This window comes from Oncorhynchus clarkii, unplaced genomic scaffold (genome assembly GCF_045791955.1).
Source record: "Oncorhynchus clarkii lewisi isolate Uvic-CL-2024 unplaced genomic scaffold, UVic_Ocla_1.0 unplaced_contig_1468_pilon_pilon, whole genome shotgun sequence".
Lineage (NCBI taxonomy): Eukaryota > Metazoa > Chordata > Actinopteri > Salmoniformes > Salmonidae > Oncorhynchus > Oncorhynchus clarkii.
Genome location: NW_027257944.1, coordinates 168,378 through 192,500, shown reverse-complemented (window position 1 = coordinate 192,500; position 24,123 = coordinate 168,378). Strand labels below are relative to the sequence as shown.

Sequence of the window (24,123 nt, the reverse complement as noted above, 5' to 3'; positions counted from 1 at the left end):
TACAGACTGGTGGTATTATACAGACAGGTAGTATTATACAGACTGGTGGTATTATACAGTGGAGACTGGTAGTATTATACAGACTGGTAGTATTATACAGACTGGTGGTATTATACAGACTGGTGGTATTAAACAGACTGGTAGTATTATACAGACTGGTAGTATTATACAGACTGGTGGTATTATACAGACTGGTAGTATTATACAGACTGGTGGTATTATACAGACTGGTAGTATTATACAGACTGGTAGTATTATACAGACTGGTAGTATTATACAGACTGGTGGTATTATACAGACTGGTGGTATTATACAGACTGGTAGTATTATACAGACTGGTGGTATTATACAGACTGGTAGTATTATACAGTGGAGACGGGTAGTATTATACAGACTGGTGGTATTATACAGACTGGTAGTATTATACAGACTGGTAGTATTATACAGACTGGTAGTATTATACAGACTGGTAGTATTATACAGACTGGTGGTATTATACAGACTGGTAGTATTATACAGACTGGTAGTATTATACAGACTGGTAGTATTATACAGACTGGTAGTATTATACAGACTGGTGGTATTATACAGACTGGTAGTATTATACAGACTGGTAGTATTATACAGACTGGTAGTATTATACAGACTGGTAGTATTATACAGACTGGTAGTATTATACAGACTGGTAGTATTATACAGACTGGTAGTATTATACAGTGGAGACTGGTAGTATTATACAGACTGGTAGTATTATACAGTGGAGACTGGTAGTATTATACAGACTGGTAGTATTATACAGACTGGTAGTATTATACAGACTGGTAGTATTATACAGACTGGTAGTATTATACAGTGGAGACTGGTAGTATTATACAGTGGAGACTGGTAGTATTATACAGACTGGTAGTATTATACAGACTGGTAGTATTATACAGACTGGTAGTATTATACAGACTGGTAGTATTATACAGACTGGTAGTATTATACAGACTGGTGTTATTATACAGACTGGTAGTATTATACAGTGGAGACTGGTAGTATTATACAGACTGGTAGTATTATACAGACTGGTAGTATTATACAGACTGGTAGTATTATACAGACTGGTGGTATTATACAGACTGGTAGTATTATACAGTGGAGACTGGTAGTATTATACAGACTGGTAGTATTATACAGTGGAGACTGGTAGTATTATACAGACTGGTAGTATTATACAGACTGGTGGTATTATACAGACTGGTAGTATTATACAGACTGGTAGTATTATACAGACTGGTAGTATTATACAGTGGAGACTGGTAGTATTATACAGACTGGTAGTATTATACAGACTGGTAGTATTATACAGACTGGTGGTATTATACAGACTGGTAGTATTATACAGACTGGTAGTATTATACAGACTGGTAGTATTATACAGACTGGTGGTATTATACAGACTGGTGTTATTATACAGACTGGTAGTATTATACAGTGGAGACTGGTAGTATTATACAGACTGGTAGTATTATACAGACTGGTAGTATTATACAGACTGGTGGTATTATACAGACTGGTGGTATTATACAGTGGAGACTGGTAGTATTATACAGACTGGTAGTATTATACAGACTGGTAGTATTATACAGACTGGTGGTATTATACAGACTGGTGGTATTATACAGACTGGTGGTATTATACAGACTGGTAGTATTATACAGACTGGTAGTATTATACAGACTGGTGGTATTATACAGACTGGTAGTATTATACAGACTGGTGGTATTATACAGACTGGTGGTATTATACAGACTGGTAGTATTATACAGACTGGTAGTATTATACAGACTGGTGGTATTATACAGACTGGTGGTATTATACAGACTGGTAGTATTATACAGACTGGTGGTATTATACAGACTGGTAGAATTATACAGACTGGTAGTATTATACAGACTGGTAGTATTATACAGACTGGTAGTATTATACAGACTGGTAGTATTATACAGACTGGTAGTATTATACAGACTGGTAGTATTATACAGTGGAGACTGGTGGTATTATACAGACTGGTGGTATTATACAGACTGGTAGTATTATACAGACTGGTAGTATTATACAGACTGGTGGTATTATACAGACTGGTAGTATTATACAGACTGGTGGTATTATACAGACTGGTGGTATTATACAGACTGGTAGTATTATACAGACTGGTAGTATTATACAGACTGGTGGTATTATACAGACTGGTCGTATTATACAGACTGGTAGTATTATACAGACTGGTGGTATTATACAGACTGGTAGAATTATACAGACTGGTAGTATTATACAGACTGGTGGTATTATACAGTGGAGACTGGTGGTATTATACAGACTGGTAGTATTATACAGACTGGTGGTATTATACAGACTGGTAGTATTATACAGTGGAGACTGGTAGTATTATACAGACTGGTAGTATTATACAGACTGGTAGTATTATACAGACTGGTGGTATTATACAGACTGGTAGTATTATACAGACTGGTAGTATTATACAGACTGGTAGTATTATACAGACTGGTGGTATTATACAGACTGGTGGTATTATACAGACTGGTAGTATTATACAGTGGAGACTGGTAGTATTATACAGACTGGTAGTATTATACAGACTGGTAGTATTATACAGACTGGTGGTATTATACAGACTGGTGGTATTATACAGTGGAGACTGGTAGTATTATACAGACTGGTAGTATTATACAGACTGGTAGTATTATACAGACTGGTGGTATTATACAGACTGGTGGTATTATACAGACTGGTAGTATTATACAGACTGGTAGTATTATACAGACTGGTGGTATTATACAGACTGGTAGTATTATACAGACTGGTGGTATTATACAGACTGGTGGTATTATACAGACTGGTAGTATTATACAGACTGGTAGTATTATACAGACTGGTGGTATTATACAGACTGGTGGTATTATACAGACTGGTAGTATTATACAGACTGGTGGTATTATACAGACTGGTAGAATTATACAGACTGGTAGTATTATACAGACTGGTAGTATTATACAGACTGGTAGTATTATACAGACTGGTAGTATTATACAGACTGGTAGTATTATACAGACTGGTAGTATTATACAGTGGAGACTGGTGGTATTATACAGACTGGTGGTATTATACAGACTGGTAGTATTATACAGACTGGTAGTATTATACAGACTGGTGGTATTATACAGACTGGTAGTATTATACAGACTGGTGGTATTATACAGACTGGTGGTATTATACAGACTGGTAGTATTATACAGACTGGTAGTATTATACAGACTGGTGGTATTATACAGACTGGTGGTATTATACAGACTGGTAGTATTATACAGACTGGTGGTATTATACAGACTGGTAGAATTATACAGACTGGTAGTATTATACAGACTGGTGGTATTATACAGTGGAGACTGGTGGTATTATACAGACTGGTAGTATTATACAGACTGGTAGTATTATACAGACTGGTGGTATTATACAGACTGGTGGTATTATACAGACTGGTGGTATTATACAGACTGGTGTTATTATACAGACTGGTAGTATTATACAGTGGAGACTGGTGGTATTATACAGACTGGTGGTATTATACAGACTGGTGGTATTATACAGACTGGTAGTATTATACAGACTGGTGGTATTATACAGACTGGTAGTATTATACAGTGTCTATGTCACTATCCTACATTGCACTGGGGTCACAGTGCATCATGGAGTCTATCTGTCTGACCTGTGATTGGGCGTTGATGTCGGCTCCTCTCTTCAGCAGCAGTCGAGCCACTTCCTTCTGTCCGGCCAATGAGGCGATGTGGAGGGCTGTGTTCCCTTTCTGCAGGGAGAGGAGCGTTAGGATAGGAGGGTTCAGTGTGTGTGTGTGTGTGTTTGTGTCTGTCTATGTGTGTGTGTGTGTGTGTTTGTGTCTGTCTATGTGTGTGTGTGTGTGTGTGCATGTGCATGTAGCAGTAGGTGTGTGTGTGTGTGTGTGTGTGTGTGTGTGTGTGTGTGTGTGTGTGTGTGTGTGTGTGTGTGGCAGTAGGTGTGAACAGCGTAGCCTCTATGATAACACCTTTACCAGTCACCTGTTTAAAGGTCAGGCTGCAGCCCAGCTGTCTATCAACTCCAGGTTAACATATTGGTGGCACTATGTTGTCTCCTCAGATAACTCCCCAGTAACATGTCAGATGACTCCTCAATAACATGTCATATAACTCCTCAATAACATGTCAGATAAGTCCTCAATAACATGTCAGATAACTCCTCAGTAACATGTCAGATGACTCCTCAATAACATGTCCGATAACTCCTCAGTAACATGTCAGATGACTCCTCAATAACATGTCAGATAACTCCTCAATAACATGTCAGATAACTCCTCAGTAACATGTCAGATAACTCCTCAATAACATGTCAGATAACTCCTCAGTAACATGTCAGATAACTCCTCAATAACATGTCAGATAACTCCTCAATAACATATCAGATAAGTCCTCAATAACATGTCAGATAACTCCTCAGTAACATGTCAGATGACTCCTCAATAACATGTCCGATAACTCCTCAGTAACATGTCAGATGACTACTCAATAACATGTCAGATAACTCCTCAATAACATATCAGATAACTCCTCAGTAACATGTCAGATAACTCCTCAGTAACATGTCAGATCACTCCTCAATAACATGTCAGATAACTCCTCAGTAACATGTCAGATGACTCCTCAATAACATGTCCGATAACATGTCAGATAACTCCTAAATAAAATTTCAGATAACTCCTCAATAACATGTCAGATAACTCCTCAATAACATGTCAGATAACTCCTCAATAACATGTCAGATAACTCCTCAGTAACATGTCAGATGACTCCTCAATAACATGTCTGATAACATGTCAGATAACTCCTCAATAACATGTCAGATAACTCCTCAATAACATGTCAGACAAGTCCTCAGTAACATGTCAGATAACTCCTCAATAACATATCAGATAACTCCTCAATAACATGTCAGATAACTCCTCAATAACATGTCAAATAACTTCTTAATAACAATTCCGATAACTCCTCAATAACATGTCAGATCACTAGAAGTGTCAGTAAAGATCTGGCTGCTAACTTATTGAGGGGTGAGAGGTGTGTGAATCAGAAGTGTGGCTTAATTAAATAATAATAATAATAAGCCTATAAGCCATTTAGCAGACGTTTTGTATAAAAAGTGACTTACAGTAGTGTGTGCACACATTTCCGTTCGCAAGACCCCAGTGGTGATTGAATTGAGTGCAGGGTAAAGAGTGAGGGGGGTGAGAGACGAGGGGGCGAGGGGGTAAGGAGGGCGAGAGGCGAGGGGTGGTGAGAGATTCTCTGGAGGTTGTTTATGGTAGTTGGCGGCTAAAGAGCATGCCCTGTCACCTGAGAACCCCACTGGATCAGGTAACACACACCCTGCCAGGGAGACTGATATTCTGGTCTGACACTGCTATACTGTACCTCTCTCTCTCTCTAACTCTAACTCTCTCTCTCTCTAACTCTCTCTCTGTCTCTCTCTCTCTGTCTCTCTCTGTCTCTGTACCTCTCTCTGTCTCTCTCTCTCTCTCTCCATCTCTCTCTCTCTGTCTCTCTCTCTCTCTCTCTCTCTCTCTCAACACCCAGATGGAGTGGGATTCCTAGCAGTGATTTAGACTTTAGAGACACTGATATCCTGCTTTCATCCTCTCTCTCCCGCCATACCTCCCTCTTCTGAGTACTAGAGAGTATAAATGGCCTCTCTCCACCGTTCTCTCTCTCTCTCTCCAACCCTGTTTCAATTAATTTCAAAGGGCTTTATTGGCATGGGAAACATATGTTTAGGTTGCCAAAGCAAACGGAATAGACAAAAAACAAAAGTGAAATAAACAAGGGAAACATCAGTAAACATTACACTCACAAAAGTTTTAAAAGAATATAGACATTATAGACATTTAGACATTATAGACATTTAGACAATATAGACATTTAGACATTATAGACATTTCAAATGTTATATTATTGGCTTTGTACAGTGTTGTAAACAATGTGCAAGTAGTTGAAGCATGACAGGGAAAATAAATAAACAGGTAAATACAGGCTATATTTAGAATGTTGTTTGTGTTCCACTAGTTGCCCTTTTGTCATGGCAACGGGCCAAACGTCTTGCTGCTGTGATTGGACACTGCGATATTATTGTCCCGGGGGAGCTTAGAGGGAACATTGGTTCAGGTTATTGAGAAGTAATTTGAAAACAGATTTGTTTCAATTATTCAATTGGAATTTGGGGTTTACTTCCTGACATTTACTTCCTGTACCTTAGTGGCAGAGTCGACGGCGGAGCCTCTCTCCAGTAGTTCTTCCACCAGGTCCTCATGGCCCTCCTTAGCTGCCAGGTGCAGCGCATTCAGACCATTCTGGAACAGAGAAACACAGGTCTCAGGTCAGCGTATTAAACATAAAAACGAAGGCATTCAGACCGTTCTATGACCAGAAACACAGGTCTCAGGTCAGTGTTATAAACATAATAACTATGACATTCAGACCATTCTATAACAGAGAGAGAGAGAGACAGGCCTGGAGTCAGTTGATAAACATAATAACTATGACATTCAGACCATTCTGGAACAGAGAAACACAGGTCTCAGGTCAGTGTTATAAACATAATAACTATGACATTCAGACCATTCTATAACAGAGAGAGAGAGAGACAGGCCTGGAGTCAGTTGATAAACATAATAACTATGACATTCAGACCATTCTATAACAGAGAGAGAGAGAGACAGGCCTGGAGTCAGTTGATAAACATAAGAACTATGACATTCAGACCATTCTATAACAGAGAGAGAGAGAGACAGGCCTGGAGTCAGTTGATAAACATAAGAACTAACACAGGTCACTTCTGTGTATTTCTTTTTTTATCATGACGATATTTGACTGTGTTATTGTTTTATTGGGGGTTCTGTTTGCGCTTGAAAGACCAATCAAAAACCTTTAAAAAGTTGAAAAGGAAGTCAGGATTTCCTGACACCGGATGTCGACAAAGTCAAACTGAATCAAGTGGAACGGTTGTCTATCCCATTCAACGAGAGGAAACGATCAGACGTCCTTCTCACCTCAGCTCGTGTGTATCGGACTGTTACCTAGCAACGGGTACTTCTTAAAACATGTCTGACATACAACATAAACAATCCCCCCCCCCCCCAAAAAAAGATAACAGCGTAGGATTTTTAAATAAGTAGCAACACTCCAAACCCACACGGAGAAAATCCGTTGTAAAACATAACAGGTGAGCGATTCTGCTTAAACAGCAACGAGGAAACATCCTCTGGTCAGCTTAGACTCAACAGCCAATATGGTCCATTAGCAACACAAGGGAGATGACTCATTGGAGATCAGTGTTTCTTACACAACAGGCATTCAGACAGACCAATGAGACGACAAGAGGAGACACAGATCTGAGGTCAGTTACAAGCATAAGAACCAATAGGCATTCAGACAGACCAATGAGACGACAAGAGGAGACACAGATCTGAGGTCAGTTACAAACATAAGAACCAATAGGCATTCAGACAGACCAATGGGACGACAAGAGGAGACACAGATCTGAGGTCAGTTACAAACATAAGAACCAATAGGCATTCAGACAGACCAATGAGACGACAAGAGGAGACACAGATCTGAGGTCAGTTACAAGCATAAGAACCAATAGGCATTCAGACAGACCAATGAGACGACAAGAGGAGACACAGATCTGAGGTCAGTTACAAGCATAAGAACCAATAGGCATTCAGACAGACCAATGAGACGACAAGAAGAGACACAGATCTGAGGTCAGTTACAAGCATAAGAACCAATAGGCATTCAGACAGACCAATGGGACGACAAGAGGAGACACAGATCTGAGGTCAGTTACAAACATAAGAACCAATAGGCATTCAGACAGACCAATGAGACGACAAGAGGAGACACAGATCTGAGGTCAGTTACAAGCATAAGAACCAACAGGCATTCAGACAGACCAATGAGACGACAAGAGGAGACACAGATCTGAGGTCAGTTACAAGCATAAGAACCAATAGGCATTCAGACAGACCAATGAGACGACAAGAGGAGACACAGATCTGAGGTCAGTTACAAGCATAAGAACCAACAGGCATTCAGACAGACCAATGAGACGACAAGAGGAGACACAGATCTGAGGTCAGTTACAAGCATAAGAACCAATAGGCATTCAGACAGACCAATGAGACGACAAGAGGAGACACAGATCTGAGGTCAGTTACAAGCATAAGAACCAATAGGCATTCAGACAGACCAATGAGACGACAAGAGGAGACACAGATCTGAGGTCAGTTACAAGCATAAGAACCAATAGGCATTCAGACAGACCAATGAGACGACAAGAGGAGACACAGATCTGAGGTCAGTTACAAGCATAAGAACCAAGGCATTCGGATCGATGATCAAAGGTAACACAGAGCAGGTCATGAAATTACATAGAGCGTCAACACTGGGCTCCCGAGTGGCGCAGCGGTCTATAAGGCACTGCATCTCTAGTGCTAGAGGCGTCACTACAGACACCCTGGTTCGATTCCAGGGTGTATCACAACCGGCCCGTGATTGGGAGACCCATAGGGCAGCGCCATCATTGTAATTAAGAATTTGTTCTTAATTAACTGACTTGCCTAGTTAAAATAAAGGTTAACATGACAACAACAACCTAACTTGTGACCCCTATGGGACTCCCAATCACGGCCGGATATGTTACAGCCTGGAATCGAACCAGGGACTGTAGTGACACCTCTGGCATAGGCTTATTATTCCGTTTTGGCTCTAAATCTCTACGTCGTCACATTTAGCCAATTCAACCTAACAGCTGTGTTGCTGCAGCTTCTTCGTTGTAATTACGGCACAGATCCTGGATCATTTCTAAACTCAACAGCGTGAGTCTTTGTTATGATAAGGCACAGATCCTGGATCAGTTGTAAACTCAACAGCGCGAGTCTTTGTTGTAATACAGCACAGATCCTGGATCAGTTGTATACACACAAGATGTCAACATGGCTCAGGTAGCTAGCTACATGCACTGATAACTGGAGACAAGGATAATATACGTACAGCTGTTGTAAAGGATAACACACACACACACACACGCACACACACACACACACACACACACACACATCACCTCGTCCTCGTCTTCATCCATCCTGTCGTGTGTAGCCAGAGGAGCGAGAGGAATCCCAGCCCTCTCCTCCTCCTCCTCCTCCTCCAGACTATCCCTCTTTCTCCTCCACCTGACTATCTCACTTCTAATCTCTTCTCCTCTATTCTTTATCTTCCTTTCTCTCTCTTTCTTCTGTTCTGTTACTCTCTTCTTCTTCTGGTCTGGTAATCTCTTCTTCTTCTTCTGGTCTGGTAATCTCTCCTTCTTCTGTTCTGGTAATCTCTTCTTATTCTGTTCTGGTACTCTCCTTCTTCTGTTCTGGTACTCTCCTTCTTCTGTTCTGGTACTCTCCTTCTTCTGGTCTGGTAATCTCTTCTTCTTCTTCTGGTCTGGTAATCTCTCCTTCTTCTGTTCTGGTAATCTCTTCTTCTTCTGTTCTGGTACTCTCCTTCTTCTTCTGGTCTGGTAATCTCTTCTTCTTCTGGTCTGGTACCTTCTTCTGGTCTGGTAATCTCTCCTTCTTTAGGTCTGGTAATCTCTCCTTCTTCTGTTTTGGTAATCTCTTTTTCTGGTCTGGTAATCTCTTCTTCGTCTGGTCTGGTACCTTCTTCTTCTTCTGTTCTGGTAATCTCTTCTTCTTCTGGTCTGGTACCTTCTTCTTCTTCTGTTCTGGTAATCTCTTCTTCTTCTGGTCTGGTAATCTCTTCTTCTTCTGGTCTGGTACTCTCTTCTTCTTCTGTTCTGGTAATCTCTTCTTCTTCTGTTCTGGTAATCTCTTCTTCTTCTGGTCTGGTACTCTCTCCTTCTTCTGGTCTGGTACTCTCTTCTTCTTCTGGTCTGGTACTCTCTTCTTCTTCTGGTCTGGTAATCTCTCCTTCTTCTGGTCTGGTAATCTCTCCTTCTTCTGGTCTTCCAGAGGTTTGGATGTTAAGAGTCCTGTCTGCCTCCTCCTGCCCCCCCTGCGGGCTCTCTCAGTCGGGTTGAGAGAGGAGCTACTGTCCCTCCTGGCTGGTCCTGGAGCCTTCTATGTCACTGTAGTAAAGAGAGGTGTTCCTATCCCCTTATGCCTTTCTCTGTTCATCCACCCCCCCCCCCCCCTCACCAATTCCAAAGCCCCCCTCAACTTGGCAGTGGCTCGTACAGACACACCACACACACACGCACACATTCACACACAAAAACACACACGCACGTACACACACACACACACACACACACACACACACACACACACACACACACACACACCACACACACACCCACACACACACACAGAAAAACACACACGCACGTAGACACACACACACACACACACACACACACAGAAACACACACGCACGTACACACACAGTGAGTCGTTCAAATGCCAAAGAGCCATGGGGTACGGGCTTTCTGCACTGTCATAGAGACTACCAAGGACACACACATTTAGAAGCTTCTGAAAATGTCAAGGGAAAAGTAGTAGCCTGCATTCCGGACAGGGGCCATAGAGTTTGATAGAGCACACACAGTGTGTTAGAGTCGCCTGGAAGGAGGAGGTGTGTCTCAGAAAGGAGAACACGGGGCCATAGAGTTTGATAGAGCACACACAGTGTGTTAGAGTCACCTGGAAGGAGGAGGTGTGTCTCAGAAAGGAGAACACGGGGCCATAGAGTTTGATAGAGCACACACATTGTGTTAGAGTCACCTGGAAGGAGGAGGTGAGTCTCAGAAAGGAGAACACGGGGCCATATAGTTTGATAGAGCACACACAGTGTGTTAGAGTCGCCTGGAAGGAGGAGGTGTGTCTCAGAAAGGAGAACACGGGGCCATAGAGTTTGATAGAGCACACACAGTGTGTTAGAGTCGCCTGGAAGGATGAGGTGTGTCTCAGAAAGGAGAACACGGGGCCATAGAGTTCGATAGAGCACACCCAGTGTGTTAGAGTCACCTGGAAGGATGAGGTGTGTCTCAGAAAGGAGAACACGGGGCCATAGAGTTTGATAGAGCACATACTTAGAAAGCTTCAAAGAGCAAAGATGAGCCTCAGCTGATAACACTCTGTCAGGTCAACTCAGTGATGATCATGTGACACACCATGCCCTTTCATTGGCCAGCAATATTCAATATCAGGTTTCAAATACCTGGTAATTTCTGTACCAGGAAATGGAGTGCAACAAAATATATCTCAGTTTCCAGGGACGGACCTGGTTGGTCCCCATTGACATAAACTTAGATGGCAGAAATGTTGTGGACAGTCCATGGTTCAAATACTATTTCAGATAGTCCAAATAATTTGTGGCTGATTCATAGACACATATTATTAAGCCCTGACTTGGACTAAAAAGCATTCTCCATAGAGATTCTCTACTGAAAGTGCTTTTAAGAACAGGACCATGTGTAATCTGTGTCTGGGAAACTGGCCCCCGGCATTAAGAACAGGACTAGGACTAATCTGTGTCTGGGAAACTGGCCCCAAGCATTAAGAAAAGGACTAGGATTAATCTGTGTCTGGGAAACTGGCCCCAGCATTAAGAACAGGACTAGGACTAATCTGTGTCTGGGAAACTGGCCCCAAGCATTAAGAACAGGACTAGAATCACAATAACACCCTATGGAACCAATAGAACCACAATAACACCCTATGGAACCAATATAACCACTATAACTCCCTATGGAACCAACAGAACCACAATAACACCCTATGGAACCAATAGAACCACTATAACTCCCTATGGAACCAACAGAACCACAATAACACCCTATGGAACCAATAGAACCACTATAACTCCCTATGGAACCAACAGAACCACAATAACACCCTATGGAACCAATATAACCACTATAACTCCCTATGGAACCAACAGAACCACAATAACACCCTATGGAACCACTAGAACCACAATAACACCCTATGGAACCAATAGAACCACTATAAGACCCTATGGAACCAATAGAACCACTATAACACCCTATGCCAGTGGTTTTATAAACCTATGTTACCTGACTCACCTCATAAAGGACTTGATGATTAGTTGACAAGTTGAATCAGCCGTGTTAGATGTGGAATAGATCAAACATGGGGATCCTCTGCCCTATGGAACCAATAGAACCACTATAACACCCTATGGAACCAATAGAACCACAATAACACCCTATGGAACCAATAGAACCACAATAACACCCTATGGAACCAATAGAACCACAATAACACCCTATGGAACCAATAGAACCACAATAACACCCTATGGAACCAATAGAACCACTATAACACCCTATGCCAGTAGTTTTATAAACCAATGGAATGGGGTCCCCTGCCCTATGGAACCAATAGAACCACAATAACACCCTATGGAACCAATGGAACCACTATAACACCCTATGCCAGTAGTTTTATAAACCAATGGAATGGGGTCCCCTGCCCTATGGAACCAATAGAACCACAATAACACCCTATGGAACCAATGGAACCACTATAACACCCTATGCCAGTAGTTTTATAAACCAATGGACTGGGGTCCCCTGCCCTATGGAACCAATAGAACCACTATAACACCCTATGCCAGTAGTTTTATAAACCAATGGAATGGGGTCCCCTGCCCTATGGAACCAATAGAACCACTATAACACCCTATGCCAGTAGTTTTATAAACCAATGGAATGGGGTCCCCTGCCCTATGGAACCAATAGAACCACTATAACACCCTATGCCAGTAGTTTTATAAACCAATGGAATGGGGTCCCCTGCCCTATGGAACCAATAGAACCACTATAACACCCTATGCCAGTAGTTTTATAAACCAATGGAATGGGGTCCCCTGCCCTATGGAACCAATAGAACCACTATAACACCCTATGGAACCAATAGAACCACTATAACACCCTATGCCAGTAGTTTTATAAACCAATGGAATGGGGTCCCCTGCCCTATGGAACCAATATAACCACTATAACACCCTATGCCAGTAGTTTTATAAACCAATGGACTGGGGTCCCCTGCCCTATGGAACCAATATAACCACTATAACACCCTATGCCAGTAGTTTTATAAACCAATGGAATGGGGTCCCCTGCCCTATGGAACCAATATAACCACTATAACACCCTATGCCAGTAGTTTTATAAACCAATGGAATGGGGTCCCCTGCCCTATGGAACCAATAGAACCACTATAACACCCTATGCCAGTAGTTTTATAAACCAATGGAATGGGGTCCCCTGCCCTATGGAACCAATATAACCACTATAACACCCTATGCCAGTAGTTTTATAAACCAATGGAATGGGGTCCCCTGCCCTATGGAACCAATAGAACCACTATAACACCCTATGCCAGTAGTTTTATAAACCAATGGACTGGGGTCCCCTGCCCTATGGAACCAATAGAACCACTATAACACCCTATGGAACCAATAGAACCACAATAACACCCTATCTGAACCAATATAACCACTATAACACCCTATGCCAGTAGTTTTATAAACCAATGGACTGGGGTCCCCTGCCCTATGGAACCAATATAACCACTATAACACCCTATGCCAGTAGTTTTATAAACCAATGGAATGGGGTCCCCTGCCCTATGGAACCAATAGAACCACTATAACACCCTATGCCAGTAGTTTTATAAACCAATGGAATGGGGTCCCCTGCCCTATGGAACCAATATAACCACTATAACACCCTATGCCAGTAGTTTTATAAACCAATGGACTGGGGTCCCCTGCCCTATGGAACCAATATAACCACTATAACACCCTATGCCAGTAGTTTTATAAACCAATGGAATGGGGTCCCCTGCCCTATGGAACCAATAGAACCACTATAACACCCTATGCCAGTAGTTTTATAAACCAATGGACTGGGGTCCCCTGCCCTATGGAACCAATATAACCACTATAACACCCTATGCCAGTAGTTTTATAAACCAATGGAATGGGGTCCCCTGCCCTATGGAACCAATATAACCACTATAACACCCTATGCCAGTAGTTTTATAAACCAATGGAATGGGGTCCCCTGCCCTATGGAACCAATAGAACCACTATAACACCCTATGCCAGTAGTTTTATAAACCAATGGAATGGGGTCCCCTGCCCTATGGAACCAATAGAACCACTATAACACCCTATGGAACCAATATAACCACTATAACACCCTATGCCAGTAGTTTTATAAACCAATGGAATGGGGTCCCCTGCCCTATGGAACCAATAGAACCACTATAACACCCTATGCCAGTAGTTTTATAAACCAATGGAATGGGGTCCCCTGCCCTATGGAACCAATATAACCACTATAACACCCTATGCCAGTAGTTTTATAAACCAATGGAATGGGGTCCCCTGCCCTATGGAACCAATAGAATCAGGTATTTTATGTTTGTGGGATGTTTTACAGCTTTCCATGATAGACCTACTCTGGTCACTCTCTAACACACAGACCTCTCTGATACACACAGCGACCTCTCTAACACACAGACCTCTCTGATACACACAGCGACCTCTCTAACACACACAGTGACCTCTCTAACACACACAGAGTCCTCTCTAACAGACAGAATCCTATCTAACAGACAGAATCCTCTCTAACACACAGACCTCTCTAACACACAGAGATCTCTCTGATACACACAGCGACCTCTCTAACACACACAGTGACCTCTCTAACACACACAGAGTCCTCTCTAACAGACAGAATCCTATCTAACAGACAGAATCCTCTCTAACACACAGATACCTCTCTAACACACACAGAGACCTCTCTAACACACAGAATCCTCTCTAACACACACAGAGACCTCTCTAACACACAGAATCCTCTCTAACACAAACATAGACCTCTCTAACACAGCGACCTCTCTAACACACACAGATACTTCTCTAAGACACATAATCCTCTCTAACACACATAATCCTCTCTAACACACACAGAGACCTCTCTAATACACACAGAGACCTCTAACACACACATAGCAATCTCTAACACACAGAGAGACGTCTCTAACACACACAGAGACCTCTCTAACACACACAGAGATCTCTCTAACACACAGAGACCTCTAACACACAGATAAATCTAACACACACAGAGACCACTCTAATACACACAGAGACCTCTAACACACACATAGACCCCTCTAACACACAGATACCTCTCTAACAAACACATAGACCTCTCTAACACACAGATACCTCTCTAACACACAGAGAGAACTCTCTAACACACAGAGAGACCTCTCTAACACACACACACACACACACAGGGCACACACAGGGCACACACACACACACACACACACATAGACACACACACACAGGGCACACACAGGGTACACACACCAGACTTAATCCCCTGTCCGGGTGAACTGTGAGAGAGGGACAAACAGATCCCTGTATCCATCTCACCACCTGGCTTATTCATTTAGCTAATGTACTAGCCTACAGCACACACACACACACACACACACACACACACACACACACACACACACACACACAGGTGATCTCTGATCCTTTGACCGAGCAGATCACATGGCAGGCTGACTTGACCGAGCAGCACGATATGTCCACCTACCACCGGCAGGCGGAGAGATTACGGTAACAACCCTTCTTGGTACCAGGTAGAACCTCTCTTTGCTTTGAAAAAAGGGTTCTACCTGGAACCAAAAAGGGTTCTACCTGGAACCAAAAAGGGGTTCTACCTGGAACCAAAAAGGGGTTCTACCTGGAACCAAAAAGGGTTCTACCTGGAACCAAAAAGGGGTTCTACCTGGAACCAAAAAGGGGTTCTACCTGGAACCAAAAAGGGTTCTACCTGGAACCAAAAAGGGGTTCCTCAAAAGAGGTTCTCCTATGGGGACAGCAGAACCCTTTAGGGGTGTTAAGAGTGTACCACACACACACGCACACACACACACACACACACGCACACACACACACACACACACACACACACACACACACACACACACACACACACACACACACACACACACACACACACACACACACACATCAACTGCAGGGTACAGTAGGTCCTGTACTGAATAACAGTGTAGTTTGGGGCCTCCCGGGTGGCGCAGTGGTCTAGGGCACTGAACCACAACAATACCACAATACCACAATAATACTCTGTGCCACCAGAGACTCTGGGTTCGAGCCCGGGCTCTGTCGCAGCCGGCCGCGACCGGCAGGTCCGTGGGGCGACGCACAATAATACCAGAGTCTCTGTGCCACCAGAGACTCTGGGTTCGAGCCCAGGCTCTGTCGCAGCCGGCCGCGACCGGGAGGTCCATGGGGCAACGCACAATTGGCCTAGCGGCGTCCGGGGTTAGGGAGGGTTTGGTCGGTAGGGATATCCTTGTCTCATCGCACACCAGCGACTCCTGTGGCGGGCCCGGACGCAGTGCGCGCTAACCAAGGTCGCCAGGTGTACGGTGTTTCATCCAACACATTGGTGCGGCTGGGTTGGATGAGCGTTGTGTCAGGAAGCAGTGCGGCTTGGTTGGGTTGTGTTTCGGAGGACGCATTTCTCTCTGCCGAGTCCGTACGGGAGTTGTAGCGATGAGCCAAGACTGTAACTACCAATTGGATACCATGAAACTGGGGAGTAGAAAGGGGGCAAAAAAAAAAGCTATGTAGTTTGACACACGATAATGAAAGTTTGATGTTTTTCTGATTGACTGATGAAACAGAGGCTATATGGATCCCAATCAGCACCCTATTCCCTATGTAGTGCACTACTTATGACCAGGGCCCATAGAGAGAAGGATGCCATTCAGGACGAGGACAGAATGTGAAGGAAGGCGGGAGAAAAGACAGTAAGAGGGGAAGAGGGACAAATAAAAGACAGTAAGAGAGGAAGAGGGACAAATAAAAGACTAAGAGAGGAATAGGGGCAAATAAAAGACTGTAAGAGGGGACTAGGGGCAAATAAAAGACGCTAAGAGGGGAATAGGGGCAAATAAAAGACGCTAAGAGGGGAATAGGGCCAAATAAAAATATGTGGATTAAAGAGCAATATTACTCTCCCAGGATTACCAAGAGGGAGGATTACGACAGAGAGGAGAGTTGGGCCTTTTATTAAAGGGATAGAGGTTGACAGGGGAGCACACACACACAAACACACACAGACAGGGGAACACACACACACAGAGAGACAGGGGAACACACACACACACACAGAGAGACAGGGGAACACACACACACACACACAGAGACAGGGGAACACACACACACACAGGCTCAAGGGCACACAGAGACACACAAAGCCTGTCATTGCCTGAATAGGGATAAGAATGAAATGAATCACTGGCCATTAGACAAAACCGCTAGTTTGGATAAAATATCATTCATCACTATGGAGATCACATCATGATCATTAATCACTATGGAGATTACACCATGATCATTCATCACTATGGAGATTAAATAATGATCATTCATCACTATGGAGATTACATCAGGACCATTCATCACTATGGAGATTACATCAGGACCATTCATCACTATGGAGATTACATCAGGACCATTCATCACTATGGAGATTACATCAGGACCATTCATCACTATGGAGATTACATCAGGACCATTCATCACTATGGAGATTAAATCATGATCATTCATCACTATGGAGATTAAATAATGATCATTCATCACTATGGAGATTACATCAGGACCATTCATCACATTCTGGTTAGTTCTGTAGGTCTGGAGGGTAAGTCTGGTTAGTACTGGAGGGTCAGTCTGGTTAGTACTGGAGGGTCAGTCTGGTTAGTACTGGAGGTCTGGAGGGTCAGTCTGGTTAGTACTGTAGGGTCAGTCTGGTTAGTACTGGATGTCTGGAGGGTCAGTCTGGTTAGTACTGGAGGGTCAGTCTGGTTAGTACTGGAGCTCTGGAGGGTCAGTCTGGTTAGTACTGGAGGGTCAGTCTGGTTAGTACTGGAGGGTCAGTCTGGTTAGTACTGGAGGGTCAGTCTGGTTAGTACTGGAGGTATTGAGGGTCAGTCTGGTTAGTACTGGAGGTATTGAGGGTCAGTCTGGTTAGTACTGGAGGTCTTGAGGGTCAGTCTGGTTAGTACTGGAGGTCTGGAGGGTCAGTCTGGTTAGTACTGGAGGTCTGGAGGGTCAGTCTGGTTAGTACTGGAGGGTCAGTCTGGTTAGTACTGGAGGGCCAGTCTAGTTAGTACTGGAGGGTCAGTCTGGTTAGTACTGGAGGTCTGGAGGGCCAGTCTGGTTAGTACTGGAGGGTCAGTCTGGTTAGTACTGGAGGGTCAGTCTGGTTAGTACTGGAGGTCTGGAGGGTCAGTCTGGTTAGTACTGGAAGGTCAGTCTGGTTAGTACTGGAGGGCCAGTCTGGTTAGTACTGGAGGGTCAGTCTGGTTAGTACAGGAGGTCTGGCGGGTGAGTCTGGTTAGTACTGGAGAGTCAGTCTGGTTAGTACTGAAGGCCTGGAGGGTCAGTCTGGTTAGTACTGGAGGTCTGGAGGGTCATTCTGGAGGGTTATGGTTGGCATAGCAACATGTTGTTTATCCAGGACACAAATACGTCTCATTCAAGGTATGATGAAACATAACGTAACCACCCTGGTCGTACTGCTGGGCAGAGTGAGTGGCTTGGCTGGCATACTCTCTCTGTATCTCTCTGTCTGTCTCTCTGTCTCTCTCTCTCTCTCTCTCTCTCTCTCTCTCTCACTCTCTGTCTCACTCTCTGTCTCACTCTCTGTCTCACTCTCTCTCTCGCTCTCTGTCTCTCTCTCTCTTTCTCTCTCTCTCAATCTCTCTCTGTCTCTCTCTCTCCGTCTCTCTCTCTCTCTCCGTCTCTCTCTCTCTGTCTCTCTGTCTCCCTCTCTCTCCCTATTTGTCTCTCTCTCTCTCTTTGTCTCTGTCTCTCTCTCTGTCTCTCTCCCTCTCTCTCTTTGTCTCTCTCTCTCTCTCTCTGTCTCTCTCTCTCTCTCTCTCTCTCATTGTCTCTGTCTCTCTCTCTCTCGTTGTCTCTGTCACTCTCTCTCTCCCTTTGTCTCTCTCTCTCTCCCTCTCTCTCTCTCTCGCTCTCTTTGTCTCTCTCTCTCTCTCTGTCTCTCTCTCTTTGTCTCTCTCGCTCTGTCTCTCTCTCCCTGTCTCTCTCTCTCTGCCTCTCTCTCTCTGTCTCTCTCTCTCTGTCTCTCTCTAAAATCTCTCTGTCTCTCTTTGTCTCTCTCTTTCTCTCTGTCTCTCTGTCTCTCTTTCTATCTCTCTCTTTCTCTCTCTCTCTGTCTCTCTCTCTCTGTCTCTCTCTCTCTCTTTGTCTCTCTCCACCTGAAGTCTTGATCATGTGTCTGGTAATGGTTACATGGCATATTGTTCCCTACATAGTGACCTATAGGCACATGTCTAAAGTAGGGTATTACATAGGGAATAGGTTGCCATAGGCCCTTGTCAAAAGTAGGGCACTACGTAGGGAACAGGGTGACATAGGCCTGGTTAAAAGTAGGGCACTGCGTTTGGGACTATGTCTGTAGTAATTGTGTCCTGAATCCCATGATCAGGGATTGGTGTTTGAGATAAACAACATTCACATGGCCTTTAGATTGGACAGCAGCCACACACACATTCGTTGAGGACTACTCTGTCACTAATATCAATGATAAAAGAGACAGGTGACGGAGACATGGACTAGAGTTACTGTACATGGACCAGAGGTAGTTCATATATACCAGTCATTAGATGTGTTATATAGACTAGAGGTAGTTCATATAGACCAGTCATTAGATGTGTTACATGGACCAGAGGTAGTTCATATAGACCAGTCATTAGATGTGTTACATGGACCAGAGGTAGTTCATATAGACCAGTCATTAGATGTGTTACATAGACCAGAGGTAGTTCATATATACCAGTCATTAGATGTGTTACATGGACCAGAGGTAGTTCATATATACCAGTCATTAGATGTGTTACATGGACCAGAGGTAGTTCATATATACCAGTCATTAGATGTGTTACATGGACCAGAGGTAGTTAATATAGACCAGTCATTAGATGTGTTACATGGACCAGAGGTAGTTCATATATACCAGTCATTAGATGTGTTACATGGACCAGAGGTAGTTAATATAGACCAGTCATTAGATGTGTTACATGGACCAGAGGTAGTTCATATATACCAGTCATTAGATGTGTTACATGGACCAGAGGTAGTTCATATATACCAGTCATTAGATGTGTTACATGGACCAGAGGTAGTTAATATAGACCAGTCATTAGATGTGTTACATGGACCAGAGGTAGTTAATATAGACCAGCCATTAGATGTGTTATGTAGACCAGAGGTAGTTCATATAGACCAGTCATTAGATGGTGTTACATGGACCAGAGGTAGTTCATATAGACCAGTCATTAGATGTGTTACATGGACCAGAGGTAGTTAATATAGACCAGCCATTAGATGTGTTATGTAGACCAGAGGTAGTTCATATAGACCAGTCATTAGACGGTGTTACATGGACCAGAGGTAGTTCATATAGACCAGTCATTAGACGGTGTTACATGGACCAGAGGTAGTTCATATAGACCAGTCATTAGATGTGTTACATGGACCAGAGGTAGTTAATATAGACCAGTCATTAGATGTGTTACATGGACCAGAGGTAGTTAATATAGACCAGCCATTAGATGTGTTATGTAGACCAGAGGTAGTTCATATAGACCAGTCATTAGACGGTGTTACATGGACCAGAGGTAGTTCATATAGACCAGTCATTAGATGTGTTACATGGACCAGAGGTAGTTCATATAGACCAGAGGTAGTTCATATAGACCAGTGGTAGTTAATATAGACCAGTCATTAGACAGTGTTACATGGACCAGAGGTAGTTCATATAGACCAGAGGTAGTTAATATAGACCAGTCATTAGACAGTGTTACATGGACTAGAGGTAGTTAATATAGACCAGTCATTAGACGTGTTACATGGACCAGAGGTAGTTCATATATCCCAGTCATTAGACGTGTTACATGGACCAGAGGTAGTTCATATAGACCAGAGGTAGTTCATATAGACCAGAGGTAGTTCATATAGACCAGAGGTAGTTCATATAGACCAGAGGTAGTTCATATATACCAGAGGTAGTTCATATAGACCAGAGGTAGTTCATATAGACCAGAGGTAGTTCATATAGACCAGAGGTAGTTCATATAGACCAGAGGTAGTTCATATAGACCAGAGGTAGTTCATATAGACCAGTCATTAGATGTGTTACATGGACCAGAGGTAGTTCATATATACCAGTCATTAGATGTGTTACATGGACCAGAGGTAGTTAATATAGACCAGTCATTAGATGTGTTACATGGACCAGAGGTAGTTCATATATACCAGTCATTAGATGTGTTACATGGACCAGAGGTAGTTCATATATACCAGAGGTAGTTCATATGGACCAGAGGTAGTTCATATAGACCAGAGGTAGTTCATATGGACCAGAGGTAGTTCATATGGACCAGAGGTAGTTCATATAGACCAGAGGTAGTTCATATAGACCAGAGGTAGTTCATATATCCCAGTGGACCCTAACTACGCATTTCACTTAGTCTACGACTGTTGTTTACGAAGCATTTGACTAATACCAGTTGATTTGATTTGATTTTCTTGAACAATATAATTTTATAAACACCTCATCAGTTTAGTTGTCGTCAGAACACACAACGTGCCCTTGTTTTTCGTCCATCGTTTTGTCCACCTAATTGTAAATAAACACGATAAAGCCTCAAAACACGGTTACAACTATCATTCTGATCTCACGGACGCTCAGTCCTCGCATCCGTACCTCCGTCTATACATTTGAGAGTGTTGACATTTTCTCCAGACCCATCGCTCAGCTGTGAACCAATCAAAACAAAGTGTTTGGGTGGACCAACCTTATTTCCTGAATCCCAGATTGCCCCCCTTTGAATGGTATTTACAGCAGGTCACCTGACGCCCCACCGAGACAGATACGAAGGGCCTCTCCTGTTACACTGACCGACCGGGAGGGGGGGGGGGGGTCTGAACAGATACGAAGGGCCTCTCCTGTTACACTGACCGACCGGGAGGGGGGGGGGGGGGGGTCTGTTGGGGAGGCGGGGAGGAGGGGGGGGGGTCTGTTGGTTGAGGAGGGGGGTGTTTGTGTTTGTGTCTGTTGGGGAGGAACAGTAGGCTGCTGGACCGGAGGCTACACTTAGCTTCAGCCAATAGGGTGTCACTTTCCATAGCTTCAGCCAATAGGGTGTCACTTTCCATAGCTTCAGCCAATAGGGTGTCAGAGTATAAATATTAGCTGTCAAGCTGTCAGGGAGTCACAAAAGGCAGACTACAAGGAGCATACAGACACACGCACACGCACACGCACACGCCCATGCGCATACACACACACACACACAGACACACGCACACGCACACGCACACGCACACGCACACGCACACATACCCTTTAAATCCCCTATGCTCCTTCATGACACCTTGTGACGACTATACATCACTACAGAGACAGGTTGGAGGGACAGATGGACAGGGGGTGTTATTTAAACCGCCTCCCTCTCTCCTCCCCTCCACCCTCTCCTCTCCTCCTCTCTCCTCTCCTCCACCCTCTCCTCTCCTCCGCCCTCCTCTACTCTCTCCTCTCCTCTCCTCCCCCTCTCCTCTCCTCCGCCCTCCTCTACTCTCTCCTCCGCCCTCTCCTCTCCTCCTCTCCACTCCTCCCCCTCTCCTCTCCCCTCTCCACTTTCCTCCCCCTCTCCTCTCCCCCCTCTCCTCTCCTCTCCTCCCCTCTCCTCCTCTCCTCTCCCCTCCTCCACCCTCTCCTCTCCTCCCCTCTCCTCCCCTCTCTCCTCTCCACTTTCCTCCCCCTCTCCACTTTCCTCCCCCTCTCCTCTCCACCCCCCTCTCCTCTCCACCCCCCTCTCCTCTCCTCTCCTCTCCTCTCCTCTCCTCTCTCCAGTCCTCACCCAAAATACGACTAAGGAGAGGGGAGGAGGGGGAGGAGAGGAGAGGAGAGGGGGGTGGAGAGGAGAGGAGAGGAGAGGGGGGTGGAGAGGAGAGGAGAGGGGGGTGGAGAGGAGAGGAGAGGAGAGGGGGGTGGAGAGGAGAGGAGAGGAGAGGAGAGGAGAGGAGAGGAGAGGAGAGGAGGGGGAGGAAGGGGGTGAGAACAGACCCAAATACAGCAGCAGAGAGAGAAGGGAGAGGTGGGAGGTTTGGGGGCATTCTAATGATGTCACAGTGACCCAGCAGAACACAGAGCTGGATATCTACTAATGATGTCACAGTGACCCAGGAGAACATAGAGCTGGATATCTACTAATGATGTCACAGTGACCCATCAGAACATAGAGCTGGATATCTACTAATGATGTCACAGTGACCCAGCAGAACACAGAGCTGGATATCTACTAATGATGTCACAGTGACCCATCAGAACATAGAGCTGGATATCTACTAATGATGTCACAGTGACCCATCAGAACATAGAGCTGGATATCTACTAATGATGTCACAGTGACCCAGCAGAACATAGAGCTGGATATCTACTAATGATGTCAAAGTGACCCATCAGAACATAGAGCTGGATATCTACTAATGATGTCACAGTGACCCAGCAGAACACAGAGCTGGATATCTACTAATGATGTCACAGTGACCCATCAGAACATAGAGCTGGATATCTACTAATGATGTCACAGTGACCCATCAGAACATAGAGCTGGATATCTACTAATGATGTCACAGTGACCCAGCAGAACATAGAGCTGGATATCTACTAATGATGTCACAGTGACCCGGCAGAACATAGAGCTGGATATCTACTAATGATGTCACAGTGACCCGGCAGAACATAGAGCTGGATATCTACTAATGATGTCACAGTGACCCGGCAGAACATAGAGCTGGATATCTACTAATGATGTCACAGTGACCCAGC

The 24,123-nt window shown here is 44.0% G+C and overlaps 1 protein-coding gene across 1 annotated transcript in view; it reads right to left on the bottom strand.

Moving 5' to 3' along the window:
- Positions 1–24,123, bottom strand: part of LOC139394146 (ankyrin-3-like) — a 185,325-nt gene that overhangs the window by 124,072 nt on the left and 37,130 nt on the right. The window contains exons 3-4 of the mRNA XM_071142181.1: positions 6,359–6,457; positions 3,770–3,868 (exon numbers count right to left, since the gene is read on the bottom strand). Coding sequence (XP_070998282.1) covers positions 3,770–3,868; positions 6,359–6,457 — 198 coding nt within the window. The remainder of the gene's footprint in view (positions 1–3,769; positions 3,869–6,358; positions 6,458–24,123) is intronic.